Below are 18,770 nucleotides of genomic sequence, written 5' to 3'. Positions count from 1 at the left end.
ACTAGTCCTCCCTTTCCCCTCACTTTATTCTAACTGGGAGATGATGAGAGCTGGACCAGCTCCTTTGGACCCAGAGACAAAGGCCACATGTTAAGAATAGCAGACCCACCCTACCAGTCCTATATTGTTTACTTTGAGATTGTTGACATAAAACAGAAATAAAATTCTATATTGTTTAGGTCCCTGTACTTTGGAGTCTCTTTGCTACTGTAGCTCAGTCCACTCATTATGCTTTCAAGTCCTGTTGTCCTTAACAGTTAAACTTGATTTCTTTGACCAACAGTATAAAAAATAACATTTTATTATACACACACCACAGTGTTTTTAGATCAAATGACTTTTCAGAAAAAACATTCTGTATTACCAAACACAGCTACCAGAGATACATGCACTGGACATTAATACATTTCAGGAATAGATTGGATCCCTTTTATAAGGAGCTTCATTTTTGTCAGCAAGGTATATATTATTTATAGCCATCCAAAAAAGATGGTTAATTTTAAAAAGTTAAATATTTCATTCTAGGAGGAAATATTTGGTAGGTAAACCCAATAATAATGGCTGAATTGATATTTTTCCTGCAACATTTTATTTGTAAGTTGCTCAGTGATTCAAGGTCATTCCTGGGTCTCGAGCCTGCAAACAAGTCTGTTGTGAGCAATCCAATTGACACTTCCACCCACCAGGTGAAGAAGAGAGTAAATGTGGTCGGAGAGGTTGGATCACCGTGACAGTGACTCTGCCAGGGAGTGTGAAGGTCTGGCTCCACCATGATGACCGTTTGGCTCACAGAGCACTTACTCCCTGACTTATTCCCAGTGATTTGTATCCATTTGCAGTAATTCTTACTGACCGCTTTTGAGGAGTGAACTTGTTAGCTACTTGATATTTCCGGAAGTAAAGTTTCAAATCCTAAAATACTGGAGGTTTTCAAATGAAACTCTTGTTCCAACAGCACACCTAGATCAGAACTTTTCTTTCCCTTGAGGATCTGATGGGACATGGCTCAAAACACATACCTTTGCTCTAGGCGAGTTATACTTCAATGAAAAGAAAACAATCTATAGAGATACACACTTTTCCTACCTTCTGTCTTCTGTTCCTCAAAAGCTGATTCTAATGGTGGACCAAAGAGGGGAGCAAGGGCCATCGTGTCATCTGTAGGCTTTTTGCTAAATCACACAGATTAAAACAAAACAGAGAGAAAGGGAATATTAATGCTAAAAAGATATACAAGCTTTCGAATATTTTTCATGGTAAGGCAGATAGATGTGTGTGTACACAGGCATGAATGGAAGCTCCCATGGGGCTAGAAAGTATACGTAAAAATGTCAAATATATTATGGACCAAGAGAATTAGTAGGAGATAAGATCCCCAGTTCTCAGTGGGAAACCAAGGAGATGGCCCAATAGAAATGAGTTGAAAAAGAAAAACTCTTTCAAATCATCATGATTCTCTATACCTAGAAGAGATAATACTAGAGATAGCAGTTTATTGCAAAGCACCTTAGTCTCTTCGGATCTCAAAAACCATTTATATTTGTCTTCATCACATCCCTGTATTGTAGTTAATGCGGTTGGTGATTAGTAAAAGTCAGGTATAGGGAGGTTAAATGACAAGCCACCCAGGAAGTTTGTGTTTGAATCAGAAACTAGGTCTACTAGTTTCTAATTTCCATCCTGTCTCCCTAACCAACAAACACAATAGACTAGCTATAACCTCCTAACACCTTAAACACAGCTTATCTCAGAAAAAGAACATTGAGAAATCAAGGGGAAAGGAGGGAATAAGTTAAAATCTTACCCTTTCTCTTAATTATTACTTAAACTGATTATTAACAAAAGCCTGCATAATCTTCATTTCTTCCCAGACCTGATCCCCCTCATTGATCCTGATGAGTTCTGTGTGTGTGTGTGTGTGTGTGTGTGTGTGTAGTGGGTGTAAGAGGTGAAGGGGGAGTGGGGCTGGAGAAGGAGGGAAAATGAAAAAGATCCACCTTTTAAATAGAAATAGTAGTCTTTTTGGAAAACAATGCCCATTTGTACAGTACTTAACCCAAAGAATACACAGTGCAAAAATACAATGTTTTGTCAAAGCAAAAAAAAACAAATAGAAGATTCTTTTGGTGTATGACAGGTGCAATGTATCACGAAATTGGAGCCAACTGAACAGGTTATTCTTTATAGGGCAATATAATCATGTATCAGATCAGCATTGCAAACACCAAAAGTCGTCTTCATACAGACTTTAACCCTCCCATTAGTGAGGGGTCTGCACATTCTGATAGACAGTCACTTTAGATGACTATACAGTTCTTCCCCCTAAGGATCTTCCTCAGGCTGCACTTGTGAGAAATGATAACATACTTGAATCATGCTATGGACTTACATATGAACAGAGCTTTTATTAATAGAAGTTGAAAGTTCAGCCTAAAGGAGATTTGCTGAATTGTTAACATTGCATGAAGCCTTACATAAAACACAACTAACGCCTTCCATGCTCACCTTGTAAGTTCTGGAGTTGGTGTGGAACGCCTGGGTCTTGCCATTTCTTCACCTGATGTACAGGACAAAGAAAGCTTTTAGGCATACTTTTACTATTCCTTCCTGATATGTCTTATGAGCTATGTTTGGAAACACTTAGAGATTTAAGTCCCATCAATAAGCAACTCAATATGAAAATTTTGCAAAACAAACCCTCTACCCTGCAATTTAACAGCCACATATCAGACATAAGTAGTAGCATTTGATCTGGCATTTGTAAAGCCTAATCAACCAAGGAATTACCATGATAAGCTGTTACACGGAAGAGTTGTATATTGCAGAGTTTAGCGGAGTAGCCTACCATTCTTCAAACGTCTGCCGCCTTGAGCAGTTCCGCTTTCCAATTACCATAAGAGAATACTAAGCCAGGCCATATGCACATAGTACAGGAATCCAGCATTCTTTGCCTGTTCTTTTCTTGAAATGCCAAGAAAATGTTATATGAATTTAGAATTTGCTAGAATGTGCTATATGCCACAGAGAAAAATCATGCCCTATGTAAATTATAACCGTATCATATCACTTTGGTTGACTACAATTTTTATATCAGATAACATTATGAATGGGTTAGTTGCATCTATCTTCAGTTCCTTCTGCCCTTCTCCTCTCCCCTCCCCCCTCAACAAACCCACATTTGATTAAATTCATTTCTAAAGGCAAATGATACATCAAGGGTTGATAAATAAAGGAAGAAGATAGCAATGTTTTTCCAAAAACATACTCATTTTCAGAATTTAAATATTAATCATTCAGAACCCATGAGGCCCCTTTATCATTACAAAATTTCTTTGCTGTAAAAGTAAAGCATTCATGAGCCTTAAAAATCAAGCCCAAGAGTGTATAATACATACATATACATATATATATGTATGTATACTCCAAGATCCAAGGAACTATTTCTTCTTTTAAAATTTATTCTATTTCTGGTAGCTAGGATATACTTACTGGATAAGTTCCTTTTAATTGCACCCTAGAATTAGAAATAGACACTATAAGGCTTAAGACCACATATATGTTATGTACAATATGTATATTTCTGTCATTGCAATTCAACTGAACTCAGAAATGCAGATGGGGAAAAATGAAATTTTTCTCAGAATTGCATTCAAGTTGGAAATTGTAGACAAACACATATAAATCAGTTTTTCGTTTTACTCAGGGATTATAGAGAGAAATGGAGGGTAAATCATAAGTCTCTGAACCAGAAAAACCCCTTACCTGGGTAGATTTGGTAAATTAAGCAAACATTGAATAGTCTATTTAAAAAAAAAAAAAACAAAACCTTGAAGTCTATCAGAGAACTAAATCCAAGCTTAACATATGTTTGATGTTTGAAAATTATAGACTGTATTAGTAGTATTGTCTGCTTTTATCAGGGTGGGGCGGTCCATGAATTGTCAGTAAAAACAGTCATTATTTTACTAATGTAATTTGTAAAGATCTAAGCAGCAAATGTTAAAGGGAAGGAAAACTTGGAGGCATTGCCCCTGGATGGGCTGTTGTAATCAGGGGGCCAGGGAATTCCGTTCTCCCCAGGTGCCCTCCCCACCCCAATTTACTCCCCCTGCCTGCCACAGGACCCACCTCTCTGCCACCTGGAAGTCAGTCATTCCTTTAGCTCAAGGCATTGTGCTACTGTAGGAATACAAAGAGCCCTGGCAGGAATTATTTGAGAAGTTCATGCCTGTCTTTTATAATACCTTAGCAGAAATTTATTTCCATCACAGAAAGATTGATTAGATAAAAAATCTGATTCAAAACCACTCTGAAAGGTTCTTAGCATGGGGTGCTACCAGAAAAGGAGAGCACTGGAAGGGTGGCATCATGGGGTGGGACATGGCTGGAGAGGTCCTGCCTTAAGAGAATGGCGGGGCCAGTGCTGGGGCTGGGAAAGGGCAAGTATAGGGAAGTATTTCAGAGGGTGTGACCATGTGCTTAGTCGGGGGTCGCAGGTACGTTCTCTTCTCTCACATGATAACATTAACAACACAGGACAAGACGTAGTGCCTCTGTAACAGGCCTGGAAGAAACTTCTTACCTTCTTTCCTAGGACTTATCAGAACTTCCTGTCTCATTTTGAACTCATTTACAATAGAAGGGCAGTTTCAATCTGAGCAAGAACTCACTAGATGTTTTCTAGTGAATGGCTCAATCTTTCGAACTATATTTTCTGGCTTGTCTTGCCTAATAACACAATCGGTGTGTCTATGCCATTATAGAGAATTATTCCATTATTAGTAAAGATTTTTAAAATAGATATTTATTTTATTTACTTTAATGAATACACATTTTAAATTCATATGTTTAAGTTAACATGTTTATTTAACTTAATAAACATTTAAATTAAATATGGTCATTTAAATCAGCTACAGTCATTAGCATGGGAGTTTGGATACAGGCTGGCTTTTGGAAAATAAGGCTCTGTAGACAAAAATAGGAGAACAAATCATCTAAATGGAATTAAAATGTTTTTCTAGGTTTCAGAGCCCCAGATGGTCAGATTTTTATGGGTGTGTAATAAAGATACTGGGGCCTCTACTTCCAAATAGTCAATCACAAGGTTGGCCATGAGGGAATGGGATCCATCTAGAATTATGAGACCTGAAACCCAAGAGATAGGGGACCCCAGAGTATCGAAGATCTTTTGGCTCTCTCTCTTACCCCCTTTATTAAAAATGTAATACTTATGAAGCCAAAGAAGGTACAAGGCTTATTTTGTACTTATTGGTTCCAGGTGTATCCATGCATTCAATAGGTATTTATTGTGGAGAGGCGCTAAGCAAGAAGGCCGGGTAACATTCTTATTAAATGCCCTAAGAAACAAACAGGGTTTTATTTATTTATTTATTTATTTATTTATTTTAAGATTTTATTTATTTATTTGACAAAGAAAGAGACAGCAACAGAGGGAACCCAAGCAGGGGGAGTGGGAGAAGGAGAAGCAGGCTTCCCGCTGAGCAGGGAGCCCGACGCGGGGCCCGATCCCAGGACGCTGGGATCATGACCTGAGCCGAAGGCAGACGCTTAACAACTGAGCCACCCAGGCGCCCCACAAACAGGGTTTTAGAGGGGAGGGGGTGGGGGGATGGGTTAGCCCGGTGATGGGTATTAAGGAGGGCACGTATTGCATGGAGCACTGGGTGTTATACGAAAACAATGGATCGTGGATCACTACATCAAAAACTAATGATGTACTGAATGGTGACTAACAACATAATAAAATTAAAAATTAAATTAAATTAAATTTTTTAAAAAATGCTCCTCATAAATGAACAATCACCGGTTAAGTGCAAGCAAGATATGGCAAGAAAACTCTGTTGTTGAGAGATTAGGAAGAATAAAATAATATCACTTTAGAAAGGAACAAATAATACGAATGATCAGCAGGAAGTCAGCAGCAACAGACAAGAAAATCGCCATTGTCAGCTGGATCCGGCACATGGCTCTCTGATGACCTGGAGTTGCAGCATGGCAAATCTAGAACAAGGTCAAGGTTATGTCGACCACACAAACCAGTCAGGAAAAAGCCCATTGAATTAAAAAATGGTCTCCTTTCCAAAGGACCACATTTTTCCTCTTTTCAATGATTGTCCTTATATGTATGTTGTAAATCAATCACCTTCATTTTGAATTAATTTCCTCTTTTTCCTTTAAAAAAAAAAAAAGAGTAACTTGTCATACTCTGACATGTGGCCTAACTGCTGGGGAGAAATCATCCACATGTGAATAGCAGTCCCTGGAGGTGTTATCTTTGATCATTGGCTATATGGTGTAAACAGAGAACCACCAGCTTGTCAGCTGGGGCAGACGAGTGGCCTCACATAATGATCAATCAAATCGGCATATGCCCATGGAGGGCATTTCTGAGGGCACTGTTTTCAGTTCCATTTCCTCTCTCAAGGCAGAGGGGAGGTCAACTCAAACATAGTAAAGACCCTTCTTTTTGTTGCTTTAAATTCAGCAGACTCTTCACCCTGAGTAAAATGACTGGGATTTCACTTTGAGCAATGCAAACTAATACTGATTAGACTTCGGTGGTGAAATAATAGATTTATGTGACAGCCTAGGAGTATTGACCCGAAAACATGTCTCTTCCTCCCAAGATGGAAATTATGATTATATGTTATTATATAGTATCAGTATATCAGTATACTGACCAATGTAAATTATGGTCCAGGAACTTATTTTAAATTTGGGCTTGAAAACAATGTGGCTTAAAAATTGTTTCCTTACTTTCCTTATAGTTTTCTCATTTTTATTGTCATTCTATGTGCTTTCTGGCCAACCTCCAGGCCTTGTATATACACCATACACACCCACACACACACATTTTTCAAGTCTAGCACTAGGGTTGGGATATCTATGTATTAATTTAGTTTGTTATGGAAAAGTGTTCTGATAATTCTAAAACATACTCTTGATGCTTATAGGACCAGAGGCTTCCAACCAGTAAACCTAATTCATCTGCTTCATTCATAGAGTTATCATAAATTTAATGGGGAATCCAAACCTGGCTACCTTGCCTTGGCAACAATTTTCTCTATACATGTTTAAGGTAAAAATGTTAAGGGTTCTTACCGGACTGCGCCTCTGTGATCAGCAAAAAGGAAGAGAGAACAGATACCTAGTCAGAGAATGATGGATCAGTCAACAGGCTTGGGTAATAGAGGACTTCATAAACAGCCGACCAAACATACACTCTTTAAGTAACCAGGCCAAAGGAAAACAGGCAGTCATCATGCCTGTGGCTTATTTAAACCATAAGGAAGTTTGGAGAACCTTAAAAAGAAGCGATCTGTGGTATGATATAGCTTTGCTAATGGGGTGCACTATTTCAGCGATGTGCATACAAGAACAAGAAAGAAACATCCAAGAAAACTTCACTGACAGCTTTTAATGTTTTGTTATAAGGAATTTCTCTCCAGATTATTTGGGGAGGAGGTTTTAGAGACTAGGTATGACAGAGAAAAGTATTTCCACACACAAAGGGGTGTGAGCAAATGCCATAAACATAATTCATTTCCCACATAATTTGGACTAAATTGGAGCCTCCCCAAATCAGAGAGCAGGAGTAGAAAGACCTCTTTGCCTGGCTCTTCTCTTTGATGTGCTATGGAATGAATGCTGATGAGGACTTTTTTTTTGGCTTGGTGATTTGGGCAGCCTCTACCAAAGGGTAGGGACATGGTGAGGAAGATGAGGAGCCCCTGACAAGGACGGATGGCAATAATGCAAACTGTCCACCATCAGTAGAACAATGGTGGACCAGATGATGTCTGGAATAACACAACTAGCAGACATATGACTTCTCTCTTTCACTTCTCCCACCTGGATTATGGCTGCTGTCAATTTACCCCAACAATCTCTGATTACTCTCCCTCTTCAGGATTTTTCTGTAGCAAGTAGCAAGAGTGACTATCATGTGAGTGGGGAAAGAGATGTTGCTTAGAGTTTTGTTTTCAAAATATGGGCTACCCCATGAAGTTACTAAAGGCTACCTGGGATCCAGTATTGCCCCAAACCCCAAATCCAGGCCAGGAGCACAAGCACGTAAGTCTCTAGAAGGTTGCTCAAATGAGAAGGACTGTTCTACTCTAGAACATAGACAGGAAACAAGCCTCTAGTGTTTTATACCTGGGAGGCCTCCAAGCATATCTGGACCAATGGCCTATTGATAAAGAGGGGGAAGTGAGTCTCTGAGACCCACAGCTAGTGAATGCGTAGAACCAGAGACAGAGTTTGGATCTCTGGTCTCATTCTTGCATTATATTGTTGGAGGACTCCTAAAGCAGAGAACCATGAATGGTTACTTCCTGTTTTGAATGTTGTGTAACAGAACTCGTTATTTTGAAACTATTTACTCTAGTCAATTTTATTTCTAATATTTTAGACTTTCTCATTTGCCTGATTTTCCAGGTTCTACTCTATATTGTTCCCACCTGTCTTATACCTTTGTTGATATGGGTGGATGTAATTTATTTAAATCAGAGAAAAAAAACATTTATGAATATGTATTTCTGGGCTTAAATTCTTTTACTAATTCATACTATGTTTTGAGAGGAATTCAGTATCTTATATGAACGTTTAGACTTTATAATTCTTTTAATGACCAGACTAAAATTCTTCTCTAAGAAGAAAATGTGGGAATTTATGATTTTAACTTCAATCTCATGGCAAACAAATCACTTTTAAAAGTAGCATAAACTACAGCAAAGAGAGGAATGAAAGTGACACAAATTTCCCTAAGATGAAATTATGAAAAGTAATGCAAAATGAAATGCCGATCATACCCACATAGAGGCAGAACCTTAAATTCAAAGAAACTTTATTAATTTAAGATTAGAGAGAACACTTTTCAAAATAATTTAAGTTATATCAGTCTACCCAAATTAGCCATCTTTTAATCTCCAGTGACTTAAAAACCTATATTTTTAATGAACAGTTCCTGTTTGTATTTTTTTCCTAGCGAAAGACAACATCATAAGACAGCATTTGGCTTGCTGGAAGGAGGTGGGTGGGGGGATGGTCTGAATGGGTGATGGGCATTAAGGAGGGCATTTATTGGGATGAAACTGGGTGTTAGATGTAAGTGTTGAATCCCTAAATTCTACTCCTGAAACCAATACTACACTGTATGTTAACTAACCTGAACTAAAAAAAAGATCGCGTTTTGGAAACTCCACTTGTAAAATGCCTTCTTCATTGGGAAAAGCTGTTCAAATTCATGCAGTCACAAGCATGAACCCAGAAGTCCCAGCTAGAAGCTGTGGAGAGCTCAGACCCAGAAATCCTCAAAGTCCATAATTAAGAGCTATTTGAAACCTTCAAAAGAAAAAGAATTCTACACGTCAAATTGAAGGGCTCCGTATATGTTATTTATCACCATTAAGGTGCATAAAGCAGTTATAGGCTCTGCTGAACAACAGTTTTGACAGCAAAATCTGTAAGAGCCAGGAAAGGAGGGTCTTTACCTATTTTTCATTTTACTTTCTCTTCTCATTTTCCAAGATCTTTGAAGCCTTTAGCGTTTTATCTTTGTTCTACCAATATATAGAATTTGCTTCAAAGGTGGAAGGAAAGTCATTTGTATCCGGTCTTGGTACATTCTAGTTTAGATTCTTTTTTTTTCTTTTTTTTTTTGAGAGAGAGAGAGAGAGAGAAAGTATGAGAGAGCATGAGATGAGGGGGCGGGGAGGGGCAGAGGGAGAGAGAGAGAATCTCAAGCAGGCTCCATGCCCAGCATGGAGCCCAAGGTGGGGCTCAATCTCACAACCCTGAGATCAGGACCTGAGCCCAAATCAAGAATCAGACACTTCACTGACTGAGCTACCCAGGTGGCCCCCGGTCTTGATATATTCAGTAAGCTGAACACTAGGCGTTGAGTGACAAACTCAGATGAGCACAGGGCAAGGAGAGGGGTGCTATTGATAAAGGCATGTGTCTTTCACAAAGCTCTGGGGAACTCAACACTACTCAAGTGCACCCATGTCTGCCTTGCAAAAAATTTGGGCCTAGGGCTGCCAGATCAAGTTGTCGAGAGAAGCAGCACATCCTGATTTTTTTTTTTAATTTCAAACATTCTGGTTTTTAAATGGGGTTAAAGTTGTTTTTAACTGCACAAGCAAACAAAACACTTATTCAGTTGTTCAGAATCTGCAGGTGGCCAATTTGCCTCTGATTGCAGACATCTGTATCACATATAATAAGCTCTCAGTAAATTTTACCTACTGTTCTTATTACTTCACCTGATTACTCGAACAGGGACTTTGCAATTGGTCTATTCCTTTTCTGAACAAATCTCCTGTGCTCCTATTTAAATATTAATTGCTCAATTCCTAGATTTCTCTTGATCTTCTGGTACATTCTGGAAAAGGTTTTGGAAATATTTATTATTCCCTCTACTTCTATTTTGGTGTTCAAATAAGAGGTAACTCTTACTTTGTATCTTGAGGTTACTTTCAAGGTGGGTGTACACTAATAATTTATAATTTGGTCACTAGAACGAAGATCTTCTGTTAAAACATGTTGTATTTCTAGAATGTATATAATTTGCAATATGAATATGCCTCCCTCAGATAATATTTCAGCCTATGTCCTCATAGTTCCACAGTGTCCTTATTCCACACCAGCTTTGCTTTGTTATTTTTTGCACAAAAGGATTAATTTTAAGTCAGCCTACTAGGATACCTTAGTCTTAGCCAATGCGAGTAAGTGTTTTAAGATATTTATAAAAAGAAGTAACCAAACACAATCTGTCTTGCTCATCAAAATCACTAAGTCAGCCTCAGGTTTTGACGTTTTACAACATGCTAAATTCAGTGCTATGGGGAATCAGAGGAAAATGCATGAAAAGCTACCAAGCACCAAACAAAATATTTTTATATAGGCTAGTCATAGCAAATTCAGTGATTCATGTTAGAGAATTTTCTAGGAAAGAATTAGAATATGTGATCATTATGCGTATTATTTTTATTCCAGCCCATTTCCTTACTTGCTTTTAAATGCTGATGGGGAAGGCCAGCTACCTGGCAAGGTCTTATCCTCTACCCCCATCCCTTATAGGAGTTTGTCTATATTTAAATTTGTTCCTGTATCCATTACAAGTCAGATTACAGTGAATACCTATCATGTCCAATGGGACTTGGTTGAGATGATCTTCTGAAACTCCATTTGGGAAGAGAAACAAAGAGCCCACTACTAACCAAGATAATCATTAAGACTCAACCAGATTGAGCAATCAACAAGATGGACACTTCCAAAGGAAAATGAGGTCAGGGAGTGGGAGGAGGACTCATCCTTAAAAACACACAGATCAAAATGACAAGGATTACTTGCAGTTAAAATTGCGGTAAGGACAACAGGGGAAAACCCATGAGGAACAGTGCCTTTTTGAGGTCCTGGAGGTAGACTTCAGGCCACCCAATTGAGTCAATTTTTGAAGTGGCCAAATTTGGATAAGTTAGAGAAAGATTCAGAGTCAGGAATAAGTGCAACTGGCAAAATATAAAGAAAGGCTACTAGAGCAAACCACCAAAATTGTATGCCACATAGCACGTGATATGTAGATGACTCTCAGTTACTCAGAAGCAGGCCGTTCAGTTTAGTAGTAGCCATAGTGATAATAATAATAATGTGTTTATTTTATTTTTAGAAACCAAAAGACTTTGGGTTTGTATTTTGGTGTATTTTAGTATTTTGATCCCATTTTTGTTCTTCTGTGTCTTCCACTTCTCCTCCCTCCCATCACACGGACTTGCCACAGGTCGGGTATCCTGCAGGTGGTATGGAGACCACCAGGCAGAGGCCAGTGGACGGGATGACAAGTTTACTGCAGCATCCACTTAGGTGAGTTAAGTACAACCAACCACCAACCATTCCTTGGTGCTCGTTAACATGGAAACACAGTATTTCCATGATATTCGGTGGAGAGGTTACCTGTGAGCATCGGCATCCTGGGAACACTTTCCCAATATACCAGGCAACTGGGAAGAGAACATTGAAATTTTTTTCCTTTTTTTTTTTTTTTTTTTAGTAGATCTATTTCATTGTTGTCCTAAAATAAAAAAAAAATGTAGGTACATCGCAGCAGATTTGTGCTGCCATTAAAAATCACCCACTGGTACTAAAAAGGGGTGTGAAAGAGTTGCTTTGCACTTTATAAAGATCCTATTTTTCTGTCTCTTTGACAACTCCAGAAGGGGATATTTTTCTGATTAGCTGAAAAACAAAAGAAGAAAGACAACTTCCCTCTTCTAGGCCAGCTTCACAGGCTTTCATTCATAGATGCTATCATGTTGTGCATTAAACAAGAAATTAACTTAAAAGAATGTTTGCCTAGCTCACGGTATGTATAGGTAGCTTGAGTAATCCAAGTGGAAAATGCAGTAAATGAAACTCAATACCTTAAATATTTAATCATATGCCTGTGATGGAGGCAGAGGTGAATCTTCACAAAATTACACCGTGGCCCTTCATAACAGACTTGTAAACATCACTTAGCAACCAACTTCCTTTTTTTCCCCATGGGGCATAATTAGACCTTGTCCTGGTTCACAAAGGTTTGTTTTTAAAATTCAAAATCTTGTTTAGGTGTTAAACACAGTCAGTCATTATGCAGATGATGAAAATGAACAGAAGTCATGTTTGGCCAAAATGTGGAAAGGACTTATTTCTTACCGGACTTTTCCTCTAAAAAGCGTAGGCATGAGGAAGAAAAAGAAAGAGAAAATGAGAGAGGTGAAATGTATTTTCAGAGAAACAGATAAGGCTCAGAATAACCTTCCTTAAAGCAGCGCAAGGCATTGCTCTTCTAATGGCTTTTTCTGGGCGTCTGACATAATCATTCCCAGGCTACCTTTAGCTTGAAGGGTGGCAGAACACTCACCCCAAAATCTGTTACTTCGCTATATTGATGATTTTTGAACTGCAAACATTTGAAAACGGTAAATGCAAGGAGATACTGTCTCTGAACAACCCTAATCTGTCTAGAGATAAATGCTCCAAAAGAACTGTCATAAATCCCTTTCCCAGGAGTGTTATTGATCAGGGAGCACTGACTCAGCGCTGGAGACGAGACCGGAAGTCGATACCGCACCTTGACAAACCTGATCACACAATATTCTTCCCATCTATTCTTCCTAAAGATCAGATGCTCTCCCTTCAGAGGCCTATGTCCCCTCCCCTTTCCCTACTCAGCGATATTTAATTCAGGATTCTAAAACCACCTCTTTGAGTTTTACTTTTCCTGGGTGTCTCCCACATGTACATGAAATGTACATGTTACTCTACTTCTGTTTGTTTTTCTCCTTAATGTGCCTTTTTGTTAGAGTCCCAGCTAAACACCCAAGTGGGTAGAGATTAAGTCTTGCCTCCGCTACAAGTTCAAGCTATAGACAGCATTGGTGTGGCCTCCTTTGGGCACATTCTAAGCTCTCTTGAATGGTTTGCTTTTATCAAGTAGATTTGTGCTGTGAAAATAGAATATTATGCTTTGTAATATCGAAAAGATTTGGAAAATGCCATTATTGCAATGCAGCTGAGCAGGGCCATAAAACATGAGATTTTCCACTAACTCCAGCTTTGTCAGGGAACCTGGTACCTGTCATCGCCTCACAAGATACCCTGGCTACACCCACCAATTCTTTCATCCCATCTTTCGATTCTCCCCACTCCCCATGGACAATAGCAAATTATTGTCCCCGTGAGTAGCCGTTGGCCCCCTCAGAAAGCTCTCTTATTTCTTGGGCAACGTCGTGGTGATGGCCTCATCCCTGGCTGACAGCTGTGCCTTCTGCACACACTTCTTAGCTGATGGTCCTATTTCCAGTTTCACCCCCTAAATTCATCCTTTGCGTTAGCTCCAGAATTATTTTTCAAAATAGTGAAATGAATAGATTACCCCGCTCCTCGGGAGCCTCCCAATTATTCAGAAAATAGAACACACACTCCATGTCAGTTATGCCTTCCAGAAGGGCTCCAACTTACCCTCACCCTTCATCTTCCACCGCTGCCTGTAGGGAGCCCACGCTTAACTGCAGAGGCTCCTGGTCATCTGGACGTTCAGTCTCCTCACCCACTTCCCTGCCTTCTGCTCAAGCTGTCTCTGTAGCCCTCGATTACAATGTTACTTATTCTTTGAGGCCAGGACTGTTTCTTCCATGGGGCCTTCCCCAAGCCTCCCCATCAGAATAAGTTGTTCCCTTTTCTTGTTTGATCACAGCACATTCTTTTTGTTCAAAATAACCACCTCAGATTGAAGGTCTTTCTGTTTGCCTGACGGTTATCAGCCTCGGGGAGAACAAAGGTCCACATTGCTAGCATATTCTTTGCAGTTCTTATTTTGTCCTGTGTTATTAAGGTGTCTCCACTCAATTATTAGCTCACAGTCATGGTCAAGAATGGACCCTCTCTGGTCCCAAACATAGTGCTAAGCACACAGGAGGCATTCAAAGCAGGCTTAGGAGTTCCCTTTTGGGGAGCCATTAAAACACTATAAAATGTTTGAAGCATAATGTCTTTTAAAATACAGAAAGATGAATTGCACTCTGAAATAAAGCTGAATTGTATATGCCCCAAGGGATGTGGCCCCAGTTGTAATGTTCCTTCTCCATCTCCTATAAATGTTTCACTTAGCTCCCACTTAACTGTTGATCTCTCTGCCATTAGTGACCCCAGGGGCAAATATATGTTACAGAGGTTCCCAGGAACTAGCTCAGCTTTGTACAAACATTAGTATTGAGCTACGTGTTCAGATCTCCAGGGTAGAATGTTCTTTTAGAGCAAAAAACTGATGCTTCAGGGTCAAGATAGGGGCTGACTTTCAGCCCCAGACCCTTGGTAAGTAACACAGAGAAATGAAAATTATTAAAGTCCATGTTCTCAACCTACAGACAGAAAGAAATTCTTGGGTTAAAATCAAATAGCTTCAAAGGAGTTGTCCGGGAAGGAGGAGGAAGAGCCTTTCTATATTTAAATTAGCTTAACCCCTTATTTTCTGCCTTTGAGCAAGTTGTCCTGTGCCTTGATTTGATAATGTCTAAGGGAGGGATGTAGATTCTTTGTGGAATTGTAGAATTGTTGTAGGAATGTTGTGAGGATTAAAAGATGTGGATATTGATAGCTAATGTTTACTGAGAACTATTACTGATTTATCTTATACAGGTGTCCTTGTTATTTCTAATTTACCAGTGAGGAAAAGGAGGCTCAGATGAATTCCAAGGCCACACAGTTACAAAGGAACAGAGCTGGGAATGGATCGCAGCTTATCTACCTCCCCAGAGCCTGGCTGGGGTAGGCCCATGAAACAGACCAAGTCCCCTATATTGTGATCCCACTTTCAGGGCCTTATCAGCACTGGGTTCTAGAAACAACACAGCTAAAAGCTCACAGATCACAGAACCTGGAAAATAATCTTGGATCTTTCCAAAGGAAAGAGTCAAATAGATCTTGTCTATCTATCATAGCAGGTCTCAAGGGATGAGCTTTTCAGAATGTGAGCTTGTGTTTCTAGGCATGGTTTCAGACCTAGGAATTAAACTCTGATTAGAAGGTAGATTTCTCGGGGGCCTGGGTGGCTCAGTCGTTGAGCGTCTACCTTCAGCTCAGGTCATGATCCCAGGGTCCTGGGATCGAGCCCCGCATCGGGCTCCCTGCTCAGCAGGAAGCCTGCTTCTCCCACTCCCCCTGCCTGTGTTCCCTCTTTCGCTGTGTCTCTCTCTGTCAAATAATTAAATAAAATCTTAAAAAAAAAAAAAAGAAGGTAAATTTCTCAGTCTTCTCCTAGAATTAAATGCATTATACTGAATTAGAAGAATAAACATGAACATACAAATGATAAGGGCTCTTTCTCCTCCCCACACCTTCCCATTCCAGGCTTCATGGTGATTATAACTTTTTTTTTTTAAGATTTTATTTATTTATTTAAGAGACAGAGAGAGAGAGAAAGAGCACAGGCAGAGGGAAGAGACAGAGGGAGAGGGAGAAGCAGGCTCCCCGCAGAGCAGGGAGCCTGACATGGCCAGATTCCTGGACCCTGGGATCACGACCTGAGCCAAAGACAGATGTCCAGCTGCCCACCAACTAAGCCACCCAGGTGCCCCAGGCTTCATGGTGATTAAGCCATTTTTATTCAATATATTGTTTTGCTTTAATTGTTAGCAGCTCCCGACACCTAGGCTATGGCTTCTTGGCTTAAGGATTTCTTCAGACTATTAAATTAAAAAAAAAAAAAACAACCCATAAGACAATTCTCCTTTGGGGAAAATAAAGATATTTCTTGATTTAAAATGAACTCACAGCATCAGAGTTGATTTTTAATTATGGAAAAGATACTAAGAAAATTGGAAAAGAGATGTATACGCCCAGGTATACTTGTACATAGAATGAGTGCATTTTTGGACTAGACAAAACATATACCTAAAATATAATCACTGAATCATCTCTAGTGCAGGGATTTTCCGGTGCTATAGCCTGAGAAAGTATAATTCTTTAATTTGCAAGCCTTGTTGAAAGGCAGTTCTTCCTTATCCTAAATATCTTCCTAGTGCCAGGAGTCATTCAAGTTAGGTCTTGTTGAAGCCTACATTTCTGTATAAGGGGTTTGAAAGCAGCAACATTTACAGTAGAATTTAGTTCAAGACCCAGAGCCAGAGCTAACAGAGGTGAATGAAGAAGGTATACACCTGAATTTAGTGATCCTTACACAGAGCTTTTGTGCTCTAAATATATCCCTGCACTCTTAACAAGGAACAAGCTGCCATGGGAATTTTTGGCAGCAAGCTTCATAAGAATGGAACCAAGACACAAAAAACCAAGTCTAATCTATAAGCTTCTTAAGAGTCTGCAATTGTTTAACCTCAAAAATAAGATGGCTATATTTTGGATCTTTATATTTAATGAATGAGATTTTATTATAAATATAACAACTTCTTATCAGTTGTGTCTGACAAAAGAAGCAAAAGGATAATTTATTCATTTATTAAACCATTAACAGATATTTACTGGGTACCTAATAAAAACCAGACACTACTCTAGACATATTGGTGAACAAAACAACAGGAACAATGGACAAAAAAAGCTCCAATGAGCTTAATTTGAGAACAAGATGAGGCAGATAGATAATAAATAATAAACATAATAAATAAAGCAAAGTATTTGGTATTTTAGAAGATGATCAATGCAATTTTTAAAAGCAGAGTGAGTAAAGAGTTTTGAGAATGCCAGGATAGAGAGCTCTGTGATTTTCAATAAGGTGGTCAGGGTAAGCCACTGAGAACGTGACTTGAACAAGCACCTGAGGTGGAGATGGATGTCACACTGCAGCTCTTTGGGGAAAGGGGACACAGCCAAGGAGCCAAGGAAGAGCAGAATGAGAAGGGATAGTGGCAGGTGTTAGCCTGCAGGTTGGGGGTATCCCTACCGTGAAGGTCTTGAAAGACTGGCTTTGCTCTGTTCCAATGCAGCTCATGGCTCTCACTTCTCAGGGGTTCTCCAGGGTGGGGGGTTAGTTAGGGTTGGTTGCTGAGAAGAGGCATAGACGACACAGAGGAAGCAATCTCAGCGAATGCCTGCTTGTGACATATGCCGCCATTTTTCATTACTCTTTGGAAGCTGACTTTCATTCCCCAAATATCAAGTTAAAATAAAAGACAGAGATGGGCTTCAAATAGGTTAGGAAGTGGAAAGGGAGTTTGTACTGGGCAAAGCAGAGTGAGGCCAGTCCATCCTGCCTTCCCTGTCTGTTGGCCACTTTAGGACAAGTGGTTCAGACAGGCTCACCGGCCCTATACCCCCGCTGAGCTGGTAGCCGATTCAAATGATGGCTCCTCAGGTACATGGGCAGTTAGTGGCTGTGTTTTAGACAGAAAGAAATCTCACTTCATTCTGTTCATTCTGAAATTTCCCCCAGTCTCCAAAAAGACGTTTTCTTTTTTTTTATTATGTTAATCACCATACATTACATCATTAGTTTTTGATGTAGTGTTCCATGATTCATTGTTTGCGTATAACACCCAGTGCTCCATGTAATACGTGCCCTCCTTAATAGCCATCACCAGGCTAACCCACCCCCCCACCCCCCTCCCCTCTAGAACCCTCAGTTTATTTTTCAGAGTCCATAGTCTCTCATGGTTCGTCAAAGAGACATTTTCTGACATAATGAATGTGAGTGATTCACACTCTAAGAGTTTTTTTTTTTTCCCTAAAACAATTAAAAAGTACATCCATTGCTGTAGATTATTTCTGGCCCCCCCACAAAAAGAAATTCTCCTTCAAAGGACAAAGGGATACATACTTTTTTCTTCTACTGTTATACTTATTTTTGTACTATTATTCATACACTTATAGAAACTTCTTAGTACAAAAATAAAGATATTATAAAAAAGATAATACAGTGTGTACCACTAAGTGACTGAAACCTGAGGCCTTAGATAGGAGAACAGACATCTCACTGGATCTGTGGGATCAGGGGAAGAGAATTATGACAAAATGTTAGCACTGCCATGCCAAGACTGAAACAGGAAGAAATTGACAACCTGAATAGGCCAATAACCAGTAACGAGATTGAAGCAGTGATCAAAAACCTCCCAAAAAACAAGAGTCTGGGGCCTGATGGATTCCCTGGGGAATTCTACCAAACATTCATTTGCGAGAGAGACAATGAGAGACAGAGAGCATGAGAGGGAGGAGGGTCAGAGGGAGAAGCAGACTCCCTGCTGAGCAGGGAGCCC

At 39.5% G+C, this 18,770-nt stretch overlaps 1 protein-coding gene across 19 annotated transcripts in view; it reads right to left on the bottom strand.

The window, feature by feature from the left end:
- SGIP1 (SH3GL interacting endocytic adaptor 1) overlaps positions 1-18,770 on the bottom strand; it is a 200,018-nt gene that overhangs the window by 66,949 nt on the left and 114,299 nt on the right. For 13 of the 19 annotated variants that reach the window (XM_081818575.1, XM_081818576.1, XM_081818577.1 and 10 more), the window contains 4 exons: positions 7,123-7,132; positions 3,490-3,514; positions 2,506-2,557; positions 1,087-1,172 (listed from right to left, as the gene is read on the bottom strand). In XM_081818575.1, the coding sequence (XP_081674701.1) occupies positions 1,087-1,172; positions 2,506-2,557; positions 3,490-3,514; positions 7,123-7,132 (173 nt within the window). The remainder of the gene's footprint in view (positions 1-1,086; positions 1,173-2,505; positions 2,558-3,489; positions 3,515-7,122; positions 7,133-18,770) is intronic. The other 6 variants (XM_081818579.1, XM_081818583.1, XM_081818580.1 and 3 more) reach the window with 1 other exon arrangement.

This window comes from Leptonychotes weddellii, chromosome 4, assembly GCF_054177405.1.
Source record: "Leptonychotes weddellii isolate Sample4059 chromosome 4, ASM5417740v2, whole genome shotgun sequence".
Taxonomy (NCBI): domain Eukaryota; kingdom Metazoa; phylum Chordata; class Mammalia; order Carnivora; family Phocidae; genus Leptonychotes; species Leptonychotes weddellii.
Note: the sequence above shows the minus strand (reverse complement) of the source record. Positions and strands in the feature narration are given on the sequence as shown.